General features: G+C 41.0%; 1 protein-coding gene and 1 long non-coding RNA gene across 2 annotated transcripts; both read left to right on the top strand.

The window, feature by feature from the left end:
* Window positions 1-274: 274 nt before the first annotated feature.
* Window positions 275-11902, top strand: LOC109926245 (extracellular calcium-sensing receptor-like). Its single transcript, XM_048604547.1, is given in 9 exon segments — window positions 275-384; window positions 4813-5098; window positions 6160-6369; window positions 6403-6855; window positions 6857-6991; window positions 8345-8501; window positions 8504-8571; window positions 9389-9512; window positions 11004-11902. Coding segments are annotated over 9 exon segments (2442 nt in total).
* Window positions 11903-13402: 1500 nt separating this feature from the next.
* LOC125484626 lies at window positions 13403-18923 on the top strand. Its single transcript, XR_007263449.1, has 4 exons — window positions 13403-13464; window positions 14866-14973; window positions 17710-17761; window positions 18611-18923. It is a non-coding gene; the product is annotated as an uncharacterized LOC125484626 (long non-coding RNA).
* Window positions 18924-23591: the final 4668 nt, after the last annotated feature.

Here is a 23591-nt window from a genome sequence, read left to right as displayed (position 1 = left end):
GCAACAGGGGAAAATGTGTTATTTATTTATGAAGTTCTGGACTATACTTTGGGGTTAAACGAAGATTCCCTTTGAAATCCCCAAGGTCTTATCTATCTAATATGTCTATATAAGAGGCAGATAAATGATATTCAGAGCATTTTAGCATGTTACTTGCATTTATGCATTTTGCAATGTATTGGAAATTCGCTTTAGTCATTCTGCATTCTATATTTGCGCCCCAGTTAAAGCAACTGATGTATGCAAACTACAAGAACACTTTCTTTCTCCTGGGATGACACAGGATAGCGACATAATCATTGGGGGAATGTTCCCCCTGAGTTTGTACGTTAATGTACCAGACCTTCACTACAGAACAAAACCTAAGGAGTTCAGCTGCACAGGGTGAGTCACAAGGTTGACGATAGTGTTGTTCATGCATTTAATCGTTTATTCCCTGTGATTCTAGTTACTGGCTTGCGGAACATCAGAATTCGAAAATAAAATGACGAATGCTTGAAAGTTACAATGAAAGGCAACACCTGCGTGATGAAGAGTAGAGGATTTGAGCAAATCAATCAAGGAACTAGGTATTGAGTACAAGATCGCGTTGTGATGCTATTTTGAATTCTGAAAAATAGTCACTGGATTTGAAACGTTAACTCTGTTTTCTCTGCACAGATGCTGACAGACCTGCTGAGTTTCTCCAGCAATTTCAGTTCTAGCTTGGGTTAAGTTCAATTTTGGACGATCGTTACCAACGGTAACTAGCTAAGCATATGTACACACCCATTTTTTTTTTCTCTTTCCATGAATTTACAGGCGAATAAAGCGGTCATCCACTTTATACCCCCACCCGAAGTTGAATTTTGTACCTGTAGTATTTGGAAGTAAGACAATATTGAGGCATGCAATGAGTTCTCGAACATTAGGATCCGTAAAACAATGAGTCCAACTCGCAAACTGCGTGCGATGATTTGATTTTGAACACCTGAGAATGAAGGGAGGAGCAGAAGTGAAGGAAGCGGTACTTATTGCATACGAGATATAAAAAATAGTTCAAAAGAGTGATGAGCGCAAAACTACTCATAAAACATAGGTGGGGCGAATCAGTACACAATGAGTAAGGTATAGGGTTTTTATGACGCAGTGGTAGTGTCCCTAACTCTGGGCCAGGAGATCGAGTTCCGGTCACATCCGTTCCAGGGGTGTCGTAACATGTTTGAACATGTTGATTTAAATATCAACAATACACAAGCAGTAGAGGTCTTGTGGTGCAGTGCCAGTGCTTCTACCTTTGGCCTTGAAGGCCTGGCTTCAAATCCCACCTGCTTCAGAGGCTTGCCGTCTTGCCTCATAATATGTCTACACATCTAAACTAAAATTACTTAATTCTCTGAAAAATTAGGTTTTCGTTGTGAATCATCTTTCCTGACAATTATTGGCTATTGTATTATGTTACTTTAACTCTTTGTTTTTAAGTCCAGAAAACACAGATATGATGTCTGAATGTTTGGAAGAATTTCATTTCTAGGATTTGATATTGCTAAAATGCATAATATTAATGTCCTATTCCTAACAGTCCTTGTGAAAGTAGTCATGAGCTGTGCTCTTGAATGCAGCTGGTGCCCCTTTAGCATGTTAACAGCGAAGCACATTTCTGTGGGTCTGCAGTTCCATAAAGGCCAGACCACATGAGGACATCAAATTTCCCTTTCTAAAGAACATTAATAAGAAAACATTTGATAAAGTGTGCTATCAAAAGTTACTGCAGAAAATAAATGTTTCTGGTGTAGTGGGTACATGTTGCCATGGATAGATGATTGGCTGGCTAACAAGAATCAGAGGGTATAAGATGACATGGATATACCAATTGAATGGGCAAAGATCTAGCAAATGAAGTGTAATGTACAAAAATATGAAATTGTCCATTTTAGCATGAAGAATGAAAAAAGAAATTCGAAGCTCCAAAGTGCAGACATATCTACATACGTAACTGCATGAATTAGAAAAGGCTCATGTGCAGACACAACAAATAATTATTAAAGCAAATAGACTGTTCCTAATTTATTGCAAAGGGAACTGAATCCAAATGTTTGTTGTATATGCATCAGGATACAGGTCACTAGTGAGATGCATCTGAGGTATGTGCACTGTTTCGGTCTTTTATTTGAAGAAGTATGTAAATAGCTAAGAGGTTTACCAGTCTAATACCTGGAATGGGAAAGTCAGTCAACCTTTGATGGAAGAGTTCAAAAGTATAAAGGTTTTTCTAAATAAGGAGAAATGGCTTTTCTGGCTGAAGTAACAATCAAGGATGTGCTGCCATTGGAGGGAATCCAGAGGAGGTTTACAAGAATGATCCCCAGAATGAAGGGTTTGGCATATGCGGAGCTGTTGAGGGTTCTGGGTCTGAATTTAATGGAGTTTAGAAGGTTGAAGGGAGCTCTCAATGAAACTTACAGATTACTGAGATGCCTAGATAAGTGGACGTGGAGAAGATATTTCGACTAGTAGGAGAGATTCAGAGTGAAGGGATGACTCTTCACAACTGAAATGAGGAGGAATCTCTTCAGCTAGAGGGTGGTTACTCTGTGCAACTCTGCCGAAGAAGGCTTTGGAGGCCAAGTCATTGAGTGTATTTAAGACAGGTAGATAGGTTCTTGATTAGTAAGATGACCAAGGGTATGTGGAGAAAGCAGGAGAATGGGGTTGACAAACATATCAGCCATGATCAAATGGTGGAGCAGACTCGATGAGCCAAATGACCTAATTCTGCTTCTATTTCGCATGGTCTTATAGTCCTTGGAAATGGCAGGTCAAACTGAGGAAGTTATTCAAAAGACACATGGGATCCCTTTCCTTGCAATGGGAGCAAATATGTATACATCTTGCAAAAGTTAGTAAGTCACAGGTGAGACCCAAACTGGAATATTGTGTGCAGTTCTGGGCATCCAAGACATTTCAGAATAAGTCAAAGTATTCGAGATGGTGCAGCCGACATTTAGTTAGAAAGGTAGCAGGCATGAGACAGTTCAGTTATGCGGACAAACAACAGAAACTGTAAACTTTGTGATCAGAGTAAAGGTCAGTTGGGCTTTGATGGAAGAGTCCAAAAGTCTGCAGTAAAAAAAGGAGAAACTGCTTTCTCTGGCTGAAGTAGCAATCAGCAGAACATACAGATATTACATAACTGGCTAAAATAAGAAATGATGAGAATTTATTTTGCTGTTATGTTCTGGAATGTATTGCAGGAATGCACAGTTGAAGTCAATTCAGTAATAACTTTTAAAATTAACTAAATGAACACTTTAGCAGGGAACATTTCCTGGGCTTTGGAGAAAGAGCAGGTCAGTGGAATTATTGGAGCATTCTATCTACCATCCAGCACAAACATGATGGCTTGAAAAGCCCCATTCTGTGTTGCATAATCCTGTGATCCTACAAAAATTTCTAAATGAAACATACTGCGCTCCCTATAGTTTGTGCTTTCTATTGAGCAGTATACAAATTAGACAATTCTTGAACCAGGCAGTGAAAGACATCATTTGGTTACAATATTATAATACTCAAAAGTCTAAGGCAGAGTTGTACATGTCAGGAGAAAGCTGTTTAGCAATGGACTATTTCGAGGAGCTGAGATGATGTTTCAAGTTTGAATCTGCATTTTGTCTTTGTTTAAAACATACTTCTGTTTCAATAAGAACAGAAAATGCTGGAAATCCTCAGTAGGTGTGGCAGCAATAGTGAAAAGAGACACTGAGTTAACATTTCAGTGTTGTGACTGCTTTGGTAATTTCTAATAATTGACTGCTAGAGACTGAGTACAAGTTCACAGCCATTTATTCAAAACTCAGGGAGAGCATTTCTCCAGTCTGACTGGAGTAGGATGCTGAGAAATACAGAGAAATTCAGTATTCCTATATGATTCTGGTCACATCACAGCTTCATTATCCAAATTCTGATCTTTCTTCATACAATCATAAAAAAAAATGCTTGTTCTAGTTTATAGGTTAATGTCCTTCATCCTCTTCATCCAGTCAATCCTATCCTGGCCTCGCATTGTTTTAACCTATTACTTATCATTGTCTATTACCTCCCTGATCACAATCCCCTCTGACTCCAAGCCTTCTCTGGAATGTTTTGTTAACACCAACTTCTGTTTCTACAAGGTTTGCCTACACATTCCTACTGGCACATGTGTCTAGAGTGCAAAAGTTTCATCTGTAATGTGAGGTTCATATAGAGAAATCTGCCCTTTTCTTTAAATATTGAATTCCTGATGTAAACCTTACAGTCTAATTCACTCCAACATTGATTCATCAGATCCACTTGGTCAGATCTCTTTTGTGTGAAGAAGATCCTTTACTCATACAATTCAATCTGCTACAGTGAATAATCATTCTTGCGTATAGAAATACTTAATCTCTCTGTCTTAAACCTACGTTTTGTGCATGTCCAATTACGCTGGAGTGTTAGATGCTAGGCTGGGTTGATATGTTCCAATCCCGGCCGTGCGACCAAGCAAGACTGCCACAGCAAGTATCACTCACTCACATTACTCTGTTGTATTTTATATAAAATAGAGAATTAGCCGAATCTTTAGAAATAAACACACGGGGACAATTTAAAACTCTTTACCCTCTAAAACTTCGTTAATTTCTCAAAGACGGTTGAGGGTGCGCAATACTTTCTGGCCTTCGAACTTCACATCTCTCCAATGAACCATCGTAATAAAAAAAAGCTTTCAAAGTATTAGTCGAGCAACCAATTGTTAAAACCAATTAAAGAATATCTGAGGTCTGTGATACTGAATTAATATATGCTGGACAGATTTGATTTCAGAGCCTTTCGCTGGTTACAGACGATGATCTTTACCATTGAAGAAATCAACAAGGAGCCGAACATTTTGCCCAGTATCACTCTGGGCTATAAGGTGTATGACACTTGTAATATCAATGCCCTGAGAGCAGCTATGTCTTTGCTTAGTGATGTTGGAGATGAAGTGCAAAACAGCACGTGCAACGGAGCAGCGTCTGTTCCAGCAATAATCGGGGAAGCCGGATCTCTTCAGTCCAGTATTATTGCAAGCTCTACAGGACCGTTCCAGGTTCCCATTGTAAGTTATGATTTGTAATCTCCTCCTTTATCATGTTCTTGGTGCCAGTTTCTCTGTCGTTCTACCATATGTTATGACTGAACGAGGACAACAACTTGCATGATCAAAGCCCTTTATATGGTAAATGAGCTCACAGCGCTTCAGAGGGGCGTGATCACGCATATATTGGCGTCGTGTAACATAAAGCTTCGGGGCATTTTAAAGCAAGAAAGATAAGTGGCGAGGCAGAGAGGTTTATGGAGAGAATTCCAGGGCACGGAGTTTTGGCAGCTATTGACAAGACCGCTATAGAGGGGTGAATGAAAGCGCAGATGTGTAAAGGCCAGAATTAGACATTTTGGAATAGCTGGTTATATGCCACCCAAGTTGCTTATCAGGCAGCTTTGGTATTAATGTTTAGACCAACTACAGCTATTCCGGGTATAACCGTCAAGCTAGTTCGACATTGATATCAAAACACAAGCACACTCGGAACTCCCGGAAAAGGCACTTTTATAAATGATGCAATGGGGATGTTTCGGTGCCTTCATTAAGAGTTGATGAAATGTTCCAGTGGAAAGTGTAATTTCTTTACTGCTGGGATTGATGCGAGTCCAACTGATTGTCGAAAGCATTTGGCCAGGTCCGAGCAATGAAGGTACAAGAACTGAACTGTCATTGGACCGAGCAGATTTAGTAGCAGTATTACAAAAGAATAAAAGATTCGGGCAGAATTGGTTGAAATAAACTTTGGTATACTTTAATTTTCTTACCATGAGATGCGAACGAATTGGCAATTTATAGAACAATATTCTCTAATAGTCCCTCATTGACCTGCCCCGCAGAGACTCTCAGATCAGCTTTGTGTCCTGACTGGGTTCAGCTGGATTGGCTGCAATGTTGGACTATTGGCCAAGTCTTGTCGGTCTGGGTCTTCACTGAGAGTCAGAATTAGTCATGCCCCTAATCGGTCTCAAACTATGTACAGTAGATTGTGGGTTAGGCCTTGGATGGTACCTCTTTCTTTATGGGCCTGATTTTGTCTTGAGATAAATCCTATCGCATTCCTTTGCTTCTTACAGGTCAGTTACTTCTCCACTTGTACCTGCCTGAGTGAAAGACGTAAATATCCTACGTTTTTCCGGACAGCGCCCAGCGATTATTTTCAGACGAAGGCTTTGGCGCAGCTGGTAAAGCACTTTGGCTGGACTTGGATTCGAGCTCTTGCTAATGACGACGATTACGGGAGATTTGGGATCCAGCAATTCATCGAACAGGTCACCGAGTTTGGCGTTTGTGTCGCTTTCTCATATATTCTGCCGAAGATTTACAACGCGGATAAGATATCTCAAATCGTGGCTGTGATAAAAAGATCATCAGCCAAGGTTATTGTCGTGTTCAGCCCCGAGAGGGAAATGCTTCAATTAGTTCAGGAGATCGCTAGCCAAAATGTGACTGGGATCCACTGGCTTGCTAGTGAAGCCTGGATCACTGGGGCTGTGCTTTATACAGAGCAATTCTTGCCGTATCTGGAAGGAGCGATTGGCTTTTCATTTCGTAGAGCAGAAATTCCTGGCCTTCGAGAATTTCTCCTCGGAGTGAAACCTTCCCCAAACGAGGGCAGTAGCTATGCAAACGTGTTTTGGGAGGAGCTGTTTGCATGTAAATTAAAACTGCCTGAAAATACCACCGAAGGATCAACTACTAGGGCCCGTTTATGCACAGGATCAGAGAGTCTTGAAGGTATCGACGCCATATACTCTGATACCTCACAGCTCAAGAGTATCGTACAACGTGTACAAAGGCGTTTATGCCATTGCCAACGCACTGAATCGCTTAAGCTTGTGTGAGAGCGGCAAAGGGCCGTTTATAAACAATAGCTGTGCAAGTATACACAACTTTAAACCGTGGCAGGTGAGCAGTTATGGAAAAATATTCCGAGACCTGCCGTTTTGATTTTTACCCCTTCTTTAAGACTAACGTATGAAAAATATTTGTAGATAAGTAAATGTAACGAGGCAAAGGTCAAACAACCTAATAGATATTGTAGTTATTCCAATGGTGTCAGCTCTATAGGAGCATGCCTCATGTATGAATGAAGATGGACTAAATGTCTTTCTCAATCCATCATTACCTAATTATCAAGCAAGGTGAGATCGTGGGTATCTAGTTGGGATTTAAAATCTATTAGATAATAGGATCAAGAGAAGACTGAGGAAAGGAGGAGAATTGTTGAACTGCCAACAGAATCAAAAGCCCAGGAGATTTTAGCCAACTGCATATATTCCAAATATAGGTGGTGGGTAGATATTATGACACTGTATTAGTCATCCAAACATTTTGGAGAAATAATTCGAAGAACTGGCGACCATATCCTACCATGGCTCTAAATCCAGCTCATAAAATATGGAAAGAAAATAAAAGCCAATTTAATACTGAGTTAACCATGGAACCATTGGATCGTCGTCAACATAAAGACCAGTTCATGAATGTCATTTTGAGAAGGAAGTGTTCCATCTTTATCTGCTCAGGAGTCTTCATAGATATATTCTAACGAACCTGTTCAGAGATGTTACTGTACTTATCTGGAGCAGGTGGGACTTGAGCCCAGTCCTCCTGGTTCAGGGGTATGAGTACCACCACTGAACTACAAGAGCGCTAGGCCTCTTTGTACGTCTAGTCTCCTGTCAGCATGGTTGCTTATAAACCACGCTCTGACATAGCCTGGAAATTGCATCAGATTGCTGCCCAATTGTTCAAGAATAAGGCACACCAACATTTGACTAGGATTACTCGAGATGGTAATAAATGATGGCCATACCAGTGATACTCGCACCTTAAGAGTGCGTTTTAATAATAAACTTTTCATTTGGGTGGAAAGAGATTTTAAAAAAGAGGTGATCAAAGAGGAGGGGTGGAAATGTAATGCTCTGATTAGCTACATTGTCATACCCCCCCCTTGATTACTGACAAATTATTCTGTTTTAATCATTTGGAAAAATGTGTTAACATTTTGGAATGAAGAGAGGAATTTTTTTCACTCATGGGGTTATGGGTGTTTGTAATTCTGTAACCTAGATTTGTATGACCAGTCATTGGATATATTTTAGAAAAGGTTGAATAGATTTTTGGGAACTAAATATTATCCAGATCCTGTGGTAAGTAAGAGTTGAGGTGCGATAACAACCATTATCTTATTTAACAGCGGTCTAGACTCCTGACCGCTTCCTGCTTCCATTTCTTATTATTAAAAATATTTTTATACAGCTCCTTCATTACTTAAAGGAAGTCAGATTCACCGACCAGTTTGGAGGGGAAATAGGATTTGATGAAAACGGAGATGCAATTGCATCGTACGACATGATTAATTGTCAGAGAGGTATCAGTGGTAAGGTGGAATATGTCCAGGTTGGTCGTTTTGATTCATTCGCAATCCCAGACAGGAACTTTCTCTGGATGAACATTCCATCGTTTGGACTGGTGGCAAAACTCAGGTATGATGAGGATAGCCGAACTCTTGTGTCAAGATCTAAGCGAACCCCAATGTGCTCAATGGTAGCAAATGTGTGCTGAAAGATCAACAGCTGACAATGTGGTAAATGGTTATGGAAACCAAAATCAACGAAGGAACGAGTTACTTAATTGGCACTTAGTTACACCAATTTTGTGGTGCAGAGGTAGTTTCTGGGTCAGAAACTACCTCTGGGTCAGAAGTTCCGGTCCAACTCCCACCTTCGTCAGAGGTGTGGTCGCAAAGGTTAATCGAAAGTAACAGTCACCTGTATACTGTTGAGAACATCAGATTCTATGAGTGAAAACCACGATAATATATTCACCAAATCCCGAAAAAGCAATTCTCTCCTTCCACAGATATTGCCGGACTTTTTGAATGCTTGCAGCATCTTTTTTTGTTTTTGTTATCAACTAGGAATATGCAGCATCCTATTCTTCCCATCCCCGCCTCCTTCCACCCCCCCACACCCTCACACCCATTCAGTGTGCGTTTGGAGATTTTGCTAGACCATGCTATTCGTCAAATGTGATTCTATCTGCAGTCCTAGGTTTATATATGACAAATGACGCGTTGGTGAGAGGTGAAGAGAAAGCCACGGTCCCTACCGTCTAGGTAGGAAATAATACGAATTTTACGAACAGGGATTGGGAAGTGAAAATGTCATCAAATAACAATCAGGAAGAATCAAGGTTAAATGTAATCACCCACTAGTCTTCTCGACCATCTTATGATCTTTTCTATCTGAAACAACAAGGCAGATTGGTTCATTGGGTTACGTCTTTTGCTCTTATGTACAGCCCTCTCAATCTGCGTGCAGGGAAAGCTGCCTCCCTGGAATGAGAAAAGCGCCTCGAAGCGGCGAGCCTCTTTGTTGCTTTGATTGTATGCCATGTGCTGACGAGGAGATTAGTAATGAAACAGGTAATACTCACTTATACACACTTAATGTAAAGGGACATCTGCAGTTACCTGCTCAGGTTACAGGCTTGCAAAGACAAATTAGTCCGCTCCTATTTTCCAGGATAGGAGGGACTCTGCCTCCTCGCAGCTGGTTCAAATGACTGCTGCCAAACTCCTTCAGTCTCTCCACACCCAACCCAACTGGTCAAAGTACAACATATGGGATGCAGAAGGCTGCCGATCTGCACCTCCTCAAGTGTAAATAGGGTGGATAATAAATGATGGCACCCAGTGACGCCCACGTCCCAGGAATGAATAAAAAAAATACTCCTCACTCTTTAATTGAGACCCTTGTAAGTCATTAATGTTCGGATATTTTAAGCATGGAGAAAATTATGAACAAGCTTTGTCTTCCCGTTTAATTGTACAAACACAATCGCTTTATTGCTGCGGTATCTAGATTGAAACCACGAGCCTTGGCTGATTTTCCCTTCCTTAGCTCGAGCATACGAGATCCACTTTCACTCAGTAGAATCTAAACTGAGTTTAATATTCCCCTGCCCCATGAAGATCATTCCATATTGGACAGGATCTTTACCAAATGCCTCATTAGAGAAAAAAAAGTGCCAAATGCTTACTTTTTTTTCAAAGTTCAGAGTCTGGTATTAAATATCATAGAACACCAACAACCTACATCGGGTCCATTCCATCAATCTAACTTGAGTTGGTTCATTGAACAAGATCTATCATTAATCCAATAAAAAAAAAACAAAAGAACTGCGGATGCTGTAAATCAGAAACAAAAACAGAAGTTGCTGGAAAAGCTCGGCAGGATCTGTGAAGAGAAATCAGAGTTAACATTTCGGATCCGGTGACCCTTCCTCAGTACAGTTCTAAGGAAGGGTCACCCGACTCGAAATCTTAACTCTGATTCATCTTCATAGATGTTGTCAGACCTGCTGAACTTTTCCAGCAACTTTTGTTTTTGTTTCTATTATTAATCCAATCCCTCTGCTCTTCCCCCTTGGCTCTCCACTTTTTCCTTTGCAAGGATTTATCGAGACCAATTTCAAAGCTATTGCTGAGCTTACTGCCACTGCCTTTTTAGGCAACGCATTGGGGATTGTAAAAACTGGATGCATCCGGTCCCCGCCACATTTGCAAAGACTAAACGAGAAGACAAGGCACGTGGGATCTAACGATTGTATTGTCAAACCTGGGCTCTCATGGCTTCAAATTGGGTTAAAAAGATTGAATCGGAACTGAGAACATTCCCTGGTCAAATCCTCCAGTTGACCAACTTCAACATTCTCTTATTTAGAACTTTTTAAAATGACGACATGAAGTTTGTTCATGGAAGGCATGGAGATTTGGGAAAATGAAGCGTTCTATAGTTTTGACATCGTGCACGTCCGACCTGAAATGTTAGCTCAATTTATTTCTGCCACACCTACTGAATATTTCCAGCGTTTTCTTTTTGTATGTCTGACCCGTTTGCTCTTCCACCCGCAGATTCAGTAGAGTGCACAAAATGTTCTTCAGATGATTGGTCAAATGATGAGACAATCAAGTGCATTCCTAGAGAAGTCGAATATCTTTCCTTTGAAGATGCAACAGGCATTACATTGAGCGTAATTGCGTTGGTGGGAGCTTGTCTAACCGTCGCAGTTATAGCTATTTTCTTTCGACACAGAAATACTCCTATCGTAAAAGCAAACAATTCTGAGTTGAGTTTTCTTCTCTTGAGCTCCCTAGTTATGTGCTTCTTGTGCTCCATGACATTTATTGGCCGGCCATCTTCCTGGTGCTGTGTATTGAGGCACACGGCGTTTGCAATCATCTTCGTGCTCTGTGTCTCTTGTATACTCGCTAAAACTGTTGTGGTGCTGATGGCATTCAGAGCGACGCTTCGCAACAGCAATGTGATGAAATGGTTTGGTGCCACTCAACAGCGGACTGTCATCTTTCTCTGTACTAGTGTCCAGGTTGGAATCTGTGTCATGTGGCTAGTCAGGTTTCTGCTATTCCCCATTAAAAATACCACTTATCAAAATGCTAAAATCATCTTAGAATGTAATGTTGGCTCAGTGCCAGCTTTCTACAGTGTATTAGCTTACATTAGCATCTTGTCTTGTATCTGTTTTGTGTTGGCCTTTCTAGCGAGGAAATTGCCCGACAAGTACAACGAGGCCAAATTTATAACCTTCAGCATGTTGATTTTTTTCGCAGTATGGATAACCTTTATACCTGTTTACGTCAGCTCACCAGGCAAATACACAGTCGCAGTGGAGATCTTTGCAATTTTGTCTTCAAGCTTTGGGCTGCTTCTGTGTATTTTTACCCCGAAATGTTTCATAATTCTGCTGAGGCCAGAGAAGAATACTAAAAGAATGCTTATGAATACATGTTAAAATTGGCAAGATTAAATGATGAAGTCGAACTCGACTGGCAAGAAACGAACACGTAATCAGATTGACTGCTCCTTTTCCAGGCGTTTGATTTTACTCGAATTTAGGCGGAGCGCAGAAGCAGCGGGCAAGCTGATTAGATTGGTCTGCTACAGCAAATTAAAATAACATTGTTATATTACACGGCACTACCGTCGCTGGATTACCAAGAAGCAAAGTCCTGATGATACACTACAACGGTTCAAGGAGCTCGCCACTTTCTTAGAAGCAATCAGAGATGGGCAAGAAATACATCCTTGCTTGAAACATCAAAAAATAACAAAAAAGGTTATAATTGACAGGAAACCTAAGTGGACCCGCTTACAAAAAGTGTGGCTACCCGAACAGATCTGAGGCTGGTAATGCTATAATTCGCCTCCTGACTTCCCAAGTTCTGTTCAACACTTACAAGGTTAGCAGTGTGATGCTATGCTCTCCACTTGCCTATAAGTGCCACTCCAATAACTCTCAGGAAATTTGTTACTTCTCAGGATTAAATAGACTATTTGTCCCAGCCTGTCTCCCAGTAACAAAACATTCACTTCCCACACCATTAGTCCGGCATGGTAGCAAGGTGTATCATGTACAACAATCTTTCCATAGCACTTTCGAAACCACAAATCCTGTGCTATGTCCAAGGAGCAGATAAGTGAGAAGGGCACCATCTGGAAATTTCCCTCCAAGTCACTCACCTTCTCGATTGGGAGATATAGCAAAGTCGCTGTGTCAAAAATCTGGAAGCCCCTTCCTTAGAGCATTGTGGGTGTGCCGATACAAAGTGGATTGCAGCAGTTCCAGAATGGAGCTCACTGACGCTTTCTCAAGAATAATTAGGGATGAGTAATGAGTGCTAATTTAGCCAGCGATGCCCACATCCCGTAAATGAATTAAACATAAAGTTGTGTAAGAAATTAAATCAGCGGTGGGATCTTACCTCGCTAAAATGCTTACAGGAAAGTGAGCAGTGAGTGGTTTGCTATCAGCTGCATTTTGAGACCTATAGATGTAAAACTGCGTGCTTGGTTAGCCCTAGAAACAATCTCTTGTTGCCAGCATAATATAAAATGGGCGATGCTGAGTCAACAGCCTACTTTCTACTTTTCACGATTTTGTAATATGGAGGGAACACAGAATAAACTTCGGACAAGCTGTCAACCCTTTCACCCAATTTCACAGAGCCCCATGTCTGTGTGTGAGACTCCACTAATAACGACGAGCCTCGACAATTTCACTCTCTCCTGTTCGATATTTACAGTGAAACCGTTCATTAGGATTCTAGTGGAATTTTTTTTTTTTAAAAAACTTCATTCGTGGGATGTGGGGGACGCTGTCAATTGTTGCCTATCATCAATTACTCTGGAAGGGGTGTGGCGAGTCAGCTGCTTGAACAGCTGCAATCCACTAAGGGAATGAGACAGGGTATTTAGACTCAATACTGCACGGTAGCATTTTCAAACTTTAACGCTTTGGTACTGCTAAGTGATTCGCCAGGCCATCCAGAGGAAATCACATGTAGGCCAGGTCAGGTATTGTCGTCTGATTTTCTTCGTTATTGGACGTTAGACAACCAGACGGATTCTTTTATGACATCGTTGTCTGTTTTGTCTTCTGCTGTGAGACCCTATCACTCTGCAAAGCCTTTTGCCTCCGCGCCTCAAATTTCCTCTTTAAAATCTACGTTTCTAACCAGGTGTTCAATCGTGTGTCTCAATATATTTTGAGTTAACTCTGTCATATTTGTTTGAGGGGCCACGCTGTTGCTGTATACACCTGTAAGATATGCAGGTTTATTGTAATTTCAGCACTCAGGACCAATTATTATTTATTTACTTCTAAAGACGATCTCTGCGAAACATATAACACTTTAACAGGGTTCCCATGGGTAGATATAGGAAATAGACTTCCGTGGATTGTGTGAGTCTTGATCCAGAGGCCACAGTCTCAGAAAAAGGGGAAGTTCACTTTAGACGAATTTCTTGATTCAGACTGTAGTTGATCTTTGGAATTCTTGAACATAAGAATATAAGAAATAAAAGCAGGAATAGGGCATTTGGCCCCTCGAGTCTGCTCCGCCATTCAATAAAATCTGGCTGATCTTTTTGTAGACTCAGTTCCGCTTACCTGCCCTCTCAGCATAACCCTTAATTCCTTTACTGTTCAAAATTCCATCTATATTTGCCTTAAAACATTCCACGAGGTAGCCTCGACAGTTTCATTGGGCAGGGAATTCCACTGATTCAGAACCCTTTGGGTGAAGCAGTTCCCTCTCGGCTCAATCTGAAATCTGGTTCCCCTCATTTTCAGGCTATGGTCCCTACTTCTAGTCTCATCTGTCAGTGCAAACAACCTCACTGCTTCTATCTTATTTATTTCGTTTGTAATTTTATATGGTTCTATAAAACCCCCCTCATTCTCTGAATTCCAATGAGTATCGTCCCAGTCTACTTAATGTCTCCTCATAAATGCACTCTCTGAATTCCGGAATCAATCTAGTGAAGCTCCTCTGCACCCCCCCAGTGCCATACCAGTACCCTATAAAGCTGCAGCATAACCTCCATGTTTTTACACTTCATCCCACTGGCATTGAAGGACATTATTCCATTTGCCTTTTAAAGTACTAATTGCATCTGCAAATCAACATTTTGTGATTCATGCACAAGAACAACCAGGACCATCTGCACAGCAGCATGTTGAAATTTTTGACCATTTAAATAATAATCCATTTTGTTGTCATTCCTGTCAAAATGAATGACTTCACATTTACCTACATTGTACTCCGTCTCCCAGACCCTTGCCCACTCACTTAACCTATCTATCCCTCTGCAGACTTTCAGTGTCCTCAGTACACTTTGCTCTACCACTCATCTTAGTGTTATCTATGAACTTTGACATACTCCCCAAATCCAAATCATCTATGTTTAATCCAGACAGCTGTGGACGCCCAGTCATTGAGTTTGCTTAAAACAGAGATCACTCATTTGTCGAAATTACAGATGCCAAGTGATGTGGAGACAATGCAGAAAAGTGATATTCAGGTAGGTGATCAACTCGTCCATGCTAACCATGTGTTCTAAACTAATCTAGTTCAATTTGCCTGAATTTCACCCATGTCTCTCTAAACCTTTCCTGTCCACTTATCTGTCCAAATGTCTCTTAATTTTTTAAATTACACTCACCTCTACCATTCCTCTGGCAGCATGTTCCATATACACTCCACCATCTGTGCGAAAAGGTTCTCCCTCAGGTCTTTTTAAATCTTTCCACTGTCTTCTTATACCTATGCCCCCCAGTTTTGGACTCGCCTACACTGCGGAAAAGACCTTGGTTGTTAATCTTACCTCTGGCCCTTATGATTTTACAAACCTTTAGAAAGTGACCCCTCTGTCTCCTACGCTCCAGGAAAAAAAAGTTTCCAGCCTATCCAACCTCTCCTTATAACTCAAACTCGCAGCCTTGGTAGTACCCTTGTAAGTCTTTTCTGCACTGTTTCCAGTTTAATAACATCCTTTCTATAGCAGGGCAACAAGAATTGTACGCAGTATTCTAATTGTGGCCTTACCAATGTTTTGTGCAGCCGTAACATGATGTATCAACTGCTGTACTCAATTGCTCTGACTGATGATGACAAGTCTGTCAAATGTCTTCTTCACCACTCTGTCTATCTGTGATGCCACTTTCAAGGAACTATATACCTGTGCCCAAAGGTCTCTCTACATAGAACATAGAACAGTACAGCACAGTACAGGCCCCTCGGCCAACCATGTTGTGCCGAACTTTTACCCTAAACTCAAGGTCTATCTAACCTCCACCCCTACCTTATGTGGGGGTGAGGGTGTACCTCTGTTCAACAACAGTCGCTGAACTCTATCATAAACTGCGTAAGTCCTGCTCTGGTTTGTCTTATCAAAATGCAACAGCTCACGTTTATCTGAACTGAACTCCATCTTCTATTCCTGGGCTGATTGGCCCAGTTGATCAAGATTTTGCTGTACCCTTAGATAACTTCTTCACTATCCACGATATCACCAAATTTGGTGTCATCCACAAACTTACTAACCAAGCCTCCATTGTTCACATCCAAATAATTTATATCAATGATTAACAGCAGTGAACCCAGCACCAATCCTTGGAACACACCCACTGTTCACAGACGTCCAGTCTGAACAACGACCCTCTATCACCACCCTGTGATGCCTACTGTCAAGCAAATTTTGCATCCAAATGGCTAGCTCTTCTTGGATCTCTTGTGACCTAACCTTACTAACCAGTTCACCATTCAGAACCTTGTTGAGGGCCTTACTAAAGACCATGTTGACAATGTCTACCACTCTGCCTTTAACTATCTTCTTGGTCACTTCTTCAAAAACCTCATTCAAGTTTGTGAGACACAATTTCCCACAAACAAAGCCATATTGCCTATACCTAATCAGTCCATGCCTTTCCAAATGCATGTACATCCAGTCTCTCAGAATCCCCTCCAACAGCTTACCCAGCACTGACCTCAGGCTCACCGTTCTGTAGTTCCCTGGCTTTTCTTTGCAGACATTCTTAAATAATGGCACAACATTAGCTACCCTCCTGGCTTCTGGCATCGCACCTGTGGCTGTCAGTTATACAAATATCTCTGCTAGGAGCCCTGCAGTTTCTTCTCTAGCTTCCCACAATATCCTGGGATACACTTCATCAGGCTCCAGAAATGTATCTACCTTTATGGGTTTTAAGACCTCCAACTCCTCCTCTTCTGCAATGTGGACTCTTTTCAAAATATTACTATTTATTTCCCTGAGTTCTCTAGCTTCCATGTTTTTTCTTCAAAGTGAGTACTGACTCAAAATATTCATTTAGGATCACACTCATCTGCTATGATTCCACACATAGATGGCCTCGTTGATCTTTAAGGGGCCCTATGCTCTCCCTAGTTAGTTTTTTGCCCTCAATATACTTCTAGAATCTCTTTTGATTCTCCTTAACCTCATGTGCCAAACCAACCTCCTGTCCCCGTTTTGCACCCCCCCCCCCGATTCCCTGTTAAGCACACTCCTACACCTCTACACTTCTCAAGGCATTCACTTGCTCCCAGATGTCTATACCTGATATTTGTTTTTTTTTTGACCAGAGTTTCAATATCTCCAGTCATTCAGTGTTCCCTACTCCTGACAGCTTTTCCCTTCACGCTCACAGGATCATACTGTTCCTGAACTCTCGCTTTTGCAAGCCTCCCACATGTCAAACGCCCCTTTAGCTGCGAGCAGTCTCCCCCAATCAACCTTTGAATGCTCCTGTCTAATCAAAATTGGCCTTGTCCCAGTTTAGAACTTTAACTTAGGGACCGAGCCTATCATTTTCCATAAGTATTTTAAAACTTATAGAATTATGAACACTGCTCCCCTGTTAACACCTCAGTCACTTGCCTTGCCTTATTTCCAAAATGTAGAAGGAATGGAACCTTCTTTTCCGGTCCTATTTTGCATGATCTAAAGTGAGTTGTCAGTGATGTAGTTAAAATTATGTCTCGTTGTTAATATGGTAGAGAGTTTGCGAATAAATTGGTTTAGCCTGAGGGAACGGCTAGGGCGAGGAATGGAGTTGATTGCAAAAGAATTGAGTTTATGATTTGAGACACCTTGTGAAAATGTTGCCGTAGAGATTCTTCCATTCAACCACATATCCACGTGTCAAGAAGATTTTCTACTTTAGCTGCAATGTCACTAATTCCTTCGCTAAATTCTGTGTCTTTCTGTCTAACTTTCATACCTTGATATACTTCTTAGAACCTACCTCTGTGCGGGTCGTTGGTCATCTACCTCATGCCGCCTTAAGGAGGTGAGTTATCTCAATGGCTAACTGGTTCCTTTGTAATGGAGCATTGCACCTACAGTGCTACTTCAATTCCTGCACAATACATGAACTGTTTCTCAGTTTCCTGCCTTCTAAGAATATGAAGGCTCTCTTTTTCCCTTTTCTATTTATTATACTTTGTTGCCTTGCCTGGACCTGATTTGTAGATTCAAAAATTAAGGTCTCCATGCTCATCATAACTTTTGAAAATCATGATAATTATCCTATTTATAGCAAAAGCCTTTCCGTTTTAGTCCTCACAAGAAGCGTCACTTCACACTTCTCATTTTTTAATTCCACGGTTCATGCCTCCGTGATGTTCGTTTCACATTTCTGAAGCCCCTCATCTCGTCTCGTAAATCTCGTTGCAAACTCTTGAACTTTTGACTCATTTCAAAATTGTGTTACCCAGAAATCGGACACATTATTCCACCTGAGGGTTGTCGAGTACGCAATAAAAATGGATCATAATGTCATCGATTTTGTAGACCATTCCTTTGTTAATGGTTTTTTGACAACGTTTACGGTTTGTTTTGTCACCTTCAACTTGTTTGCATTAACTCTCAGATCTCTGGTTCTGATATCACTTTGAAATTTTATCGAGTATTTACTGTTCCGTTTAATAATTTTATCCTACTCAAATGTATATTTTCACACCCCTATGCATTCCATTTAATTTGCTATGTTTCTGATCATTTCAACATTATCAGCTCTTAGGCTGTTTTCTTGTTAATTGTTAATTGCATTTTCAAGTTTAATATCATCTGTCAATATTAATGCAAATTCAGATTGATTCACAGCGTTGTCATTAAAATATTTTTTAAAAACGTATAGAATCAAAACCTGTTATGGAGAAAGTGATGGAATACTTGGAAAATATTCAATTACTTGGAGAGAGCTAACATGGATTTGTGAAACGTGGGGTTTGCCTCACTGAGTGAATTTTCATCTGAGTGAATTTTCTGAAGCTGTGAATGAAGCAGTAGATAATGGAACGTCTCCGGATGTTACGTATAAGGATTTTCAGAATGCATTTAATAGATTTCTTTATAAGTGTTATGCCTCACTGATGAAGCATGCCAAAATGAAATCTCACTATACTCGGAGCCATCACAAAAGTTAAAGTTTTTGCAAAGGAATCAGAATACCTGACTTTCAGACTCACAATGACAGAAAGCATAGACCAGGTTTTTGTATTTGACAAGAATGAATATTGGGTACAAATAAACAGATAATAAGTACAGTCAAATAATACTGTAGAAAAGTCCAATCTTCTTATAAACTACCACTCTACACAAAGGAACAAACAGACCAAAACAGTAAAAAAAGAGTCGTGATCAGATGGAAAGACTGGGACAGCAGCTAACTGGCTCCTGTTCACACGGTTTGCTGAGATGGTCCTTTAGAATTGTTGCTTCATGATCGTTTGTCCTCAGCTACTTTCACTTCTTTGTGGGAGAAAGGGGGTGGCAGGTTCACACTTACAATGTCTCCGGCTTATGCATTAAGAACCATAGCTTACAGGAATAGTTGAAGGGGGGAGAAAACTGGCATTCCTCAGGCTTAATGTGTTTTATTGTTACAGAGAGAAAACTGAACTCTTGACACTGCAGAGGTCTGATGGCTTCTTTCAAAATGTCAGACACATAGAACTGATATGTAGGCAGATTTTGGCAAGATATAAAAGAAACAGGGTTGTTGTCGTGGGTGATTTTAACTTTCCATATGTTAACTGGGACTCACTTAGTGCTTGGGGTTTGGATGGAACAGAATTTGTAAAGAGTATCCAGGAGGACTTCTTGAAACGGTATATAGGTAGTCCAACTAGGAAAGGGGCTGTACTGGATCTAGTACAGGTGGTCGATATCTTAGTAGGGGAGCAGCTCGGGAACAGTGATCATAATTCAATAAGCTTTAAGGTACTGATGGATAAAGACAGGTATAGTTGTCAGGTGAAGGTGCTAAATTGGGGGAAGGCTAATTACAACAATATTAGGCAGGAACTGATGACTGTAGATTGGAGGCAGATGTTTGAGGGCAAATCAACATATGGTATGTGGGAAGCTTTCAAGTGTAAGTGGCTGGGAACTCAGGACAGCACGTTCCTGTAAGGATGAAGGATAAGTACGGCAAGTTGAAGGGACCTTGGATAATGAGAGATATTGTGAATCTAATCAAAAAGAAAAAAAAAGAAGAATTTATCAAGGCTAGGAGGCTGGCAACACATGAAACAAGGGTGGAATATAAGGAAAGTTGAAACAAACTTAAGCAAGGAGTCAGGAGGGCTAAAAGGCGTCATGAAAAGTAATTGGCCAACAGGATAAAGGAAAATCCAAAGGCTTTTTATACATATATAAACAGCAAGAGTGTCGCCAGGCAGAGGGTTGGCCCACTCAAGAACAGGAGAGGGAATTTACGTGTGAAGTCAAAGGAAATGGGTGAGGTATTAAATGAGTACTGTGTGTTAGCATTCATCATAGAGAAGGACTTGGTGGATGATGAGTCTGGGGAAGGATGTGTAGATATTTTGGTCATGTTGAGATGAAAAAGGAGGTATTGGGGGTCTTGAAAAACATTAAGGTAGACAGGTCCCCAGGGCCTGATAGGATATACCCCAGAATACTGAGATAGGCAAGGGAGGAAATTGTTGGGGCCTTGCGGGAAATCTTTGTATCCTCACTACAGGGGAGGTCCCAGAGGATTGGAGAATAGCCAATGTTGTTCCTTTGTTTAAGAAAGGTGGCAAGGATAATCCAGCTAATTTCAGGCCAGTGAGCCTTACGTCAGTGATAAGGAAATTATTGGAGAGGATTCTTCGAGACAGGATTTACTCACACTTGGAAATCAGTGGGCATATTAGTGAGAGGCAACATGGTTTTGTGAAGGGGAGGTCATGTCTCACAAACTTGGTTGAGTTTTTTGAGGAGGTGACGAAGATGATCGATAAGGGTAGGACAGTGGATGTTGTCTACATGAACTTCAGTAAGGCTCTTGACAAGGTCACTCATGGCAGGTTGATATGGAAGGTAAAGTCGCATGTGGTCAGAGGTGATCTTGTAAAATGGATAAAAATAACTGGCTCAGTCATAGAAGACAGATGGTAGCAGTGGAAGGGTACGTTTTTGAATGGAGGGCTGTGACTAGTGGCCTTCATCAGGGATCAGTGTTGGGACCTTTGCTGTTTGTAATATATATAAATGATTTGGAGGAAAATATAACTAGTCTGATTAGTAAGTTTGCCAATGACACAAAGGTTGGTGGAATTGCGGATAAAGATGAGGACTGTCAAAGGATTCAGCTGGATATAGATCGGTTGGTGACTCGGGGAGAGAGATGGCAGATGTAGTTTATCCAGAAAAATGCAAGGTAATGCATTTTGGAAGGTCTAATCCAGATGGAAAATATACAGTAAATGGCAGAACCCTTAAGAGTGCAGACAGGCAGAGGGATCTAGGTGTACAGATACACAGGTCACTGAAAGTGACAACGCAGGTGGAGGAGGTTGTCAACAAGACATATGGCATGCTTGCCTTCAACAGCCGGGGCATTGAGTTTAAAAATTAGCAGGTAATGTTACAACTTTATAGAACCTTAAGTTAGGCCACATTTGGAATATTGTGTTCAATTCTGGTCACCACACTACCAGAAGGATGTGGTGGCTTTGGAGAGGGCACAGAAAAGATTTACCAGGATGTTGTCTGGTATGGAGGGCATTAGCTATGAGGAGAGGTTGGATAAACTTGGGTTGTTCTCACTGGTACGACAAAGGTTGAGAGGCGACCTGATAGAAGTCTTCAAGATTATGAAAGGCATGGACAGAGTGGACAGTCAGAAGCTTTTTCCCAGGGTAGAAGAGTCACTTACCAGGGGCCATAGGTTTAAGGTGTGAAGGGCAAAGTTTAGAGGTGATGTACGAGGCAAGTTTTTTTACACAGAGGGTGGTGGTTGCCTGGAACTCGCTGCTGGGGGAGGTAGTGGAAGCAGATACTATAGTGACTTTTAAAGGACTTCTCGACAAATACATGAATAGGATGGGAATAGAGGGATACAGTCCCTGGAAGGGTAGGGGGTTTTAGCTGTGACGGGCAGCATGTTGGTGCAGGCTTGGAGGGCTGAAGGGTCTGTTCTTGTGCTGTAATTTTCTTTGTTCTTTGTTCTATAACATATTCAGCCACCTGGAAGCCAGACAAACAGTTGTTGACAGAGGAAAAAAATACATTTGCCATCGATAACTGGTCGCTAGTCCAGGGATCAGTCAGCTACTACCTGCTAGCTACATCTCAATCAGTTCACGCAAACTCGATTCCAGTTCATCTATATTTATTTCCACTCCTGCATGAACAAACAGCCATTACAATGAGTGTCAGTCTACTTGCTTTTAACAAGTGCAGTGATTTTCGAACAATCTTCGGTTTTTAAAGCAGCTGTTTTCCCATTTCAGTTCATGATCAAAAACAGAAAATAAAAATATATGGACTTTACACAAGAAAGCAATTGGTAAAGCTGGATCTCATGGAATTGGAGGGAACATGTTAACTTGGTTTATAAATGAGTGGAGTGACAGGGTAGAAGGATTGTGGATATTCTAATTGGTAGGATGTCGCAAGTGCTGTTCAAAACTAATTACTGTATTCTTTCATCAAATAGAGGAGCAGACTCAACACAACACTGCATGAGTTCCTCAGGGTAGTGTCCTGGATTGTCATTGTCAGTTGATTATTGAATAATAATCCTTCTATAATGAGGGAAGAAGTGTGGACGTTGTTAATTACTGAAATAATTAGTACTATTCAGAATCCGAACAAATTTGTGACCATAACAGCAAGACCTGGACAACATTTAGGCTCGGGCTGATAAGTGGCAAATAACATTAGTGCAACGCAGAAACCAGGCAATGAATTCTACAAGACAGAACCTCAATATCTCTCCTTAGCATTCAGTGGTAAATTCCTCACTAAACGCATTCGTGACAGTTGTTACTGAAAACAATTTGAACTTGAACCAGCGTTATAAAAACTATGGCGAGAATAACAGGCCAGATCTGGGAATAATACAATACTTAGTTCACATTCTGAAGTCCAAAAGTCTGTCCACCAACTAAAAGGCAGAAATCAGGAATGTGATAGACTTCTGACTTCTTGCCTGGATTCGTGGAGGATCCAACAACACTCGAGCAGTTCCTTTCAGTCCCGGATAAATTAGCCCATTTGATCCACACTCTATCCACAGCCTGAAATATTCACTCCCTCCACCACCAATGCACAATGGCAGCCATGTGCACCAGTTACAAGATACACTGTAATATATCACTAAGTGTCCTCCACAGCACATTTCAAACACTTGACCTCTACCATCTAGAAGGTCAAGAACAGTAAATGCACGGGACACAACCATCTGCAAATTCCCTTGCAAGTTACATACCAGCCCGACTTTGGAATTATATTCCTTTAAAGTTGGCTTAAAATCCTTAAACTCCCTTTCTAATAGCTCTGTTGGTCTGCCTTTATTAGTGGTTCAAGGTGGTAAGTCATCACTTTCTCAAAAGCAATTAGACATGTAAACAAATTTTGGCCTAGCTAGTGATGCCCACACCCAATGAAAGAATAAAAATACGAATCGAATGCAATGTTACTTGCTATTAAGATATACCGGGTTTATCTTCGTGTAGTGACTCTTAAACAATTGATATCGTTGGGGACGCAGGGTTGAAAAAATCTATCATGCTCTCTGTTTTCCTTCATTTGAGCGGCTTGGTATCCAATTTCACTTGGCATCCAAGGAGGCAACAATGCCCTTCTCAGAGAGTGTGCTTTGA

The sequence above is a fragment of the Rhincodon typus genome, chromosome 13, assembly GCF_021869965.1.
Source record: "Rhincodon typus isolate 14 chromosome 13, sRhiTyp1.1, whole genome shotgun sequence".
Classification (NCBI taxonomy): domain Eukaryota; kingdom Metazoa; phylum Chordata; class Chondrichthyes; order Orectolobiformes; family Rhincodontidae; genus Rhincodon; species Rhincodon typus.
Note: the sequence above shows the minus strand (reverse complement) of the source record. Positions and strands in the feature narration are given on the sequence as shown.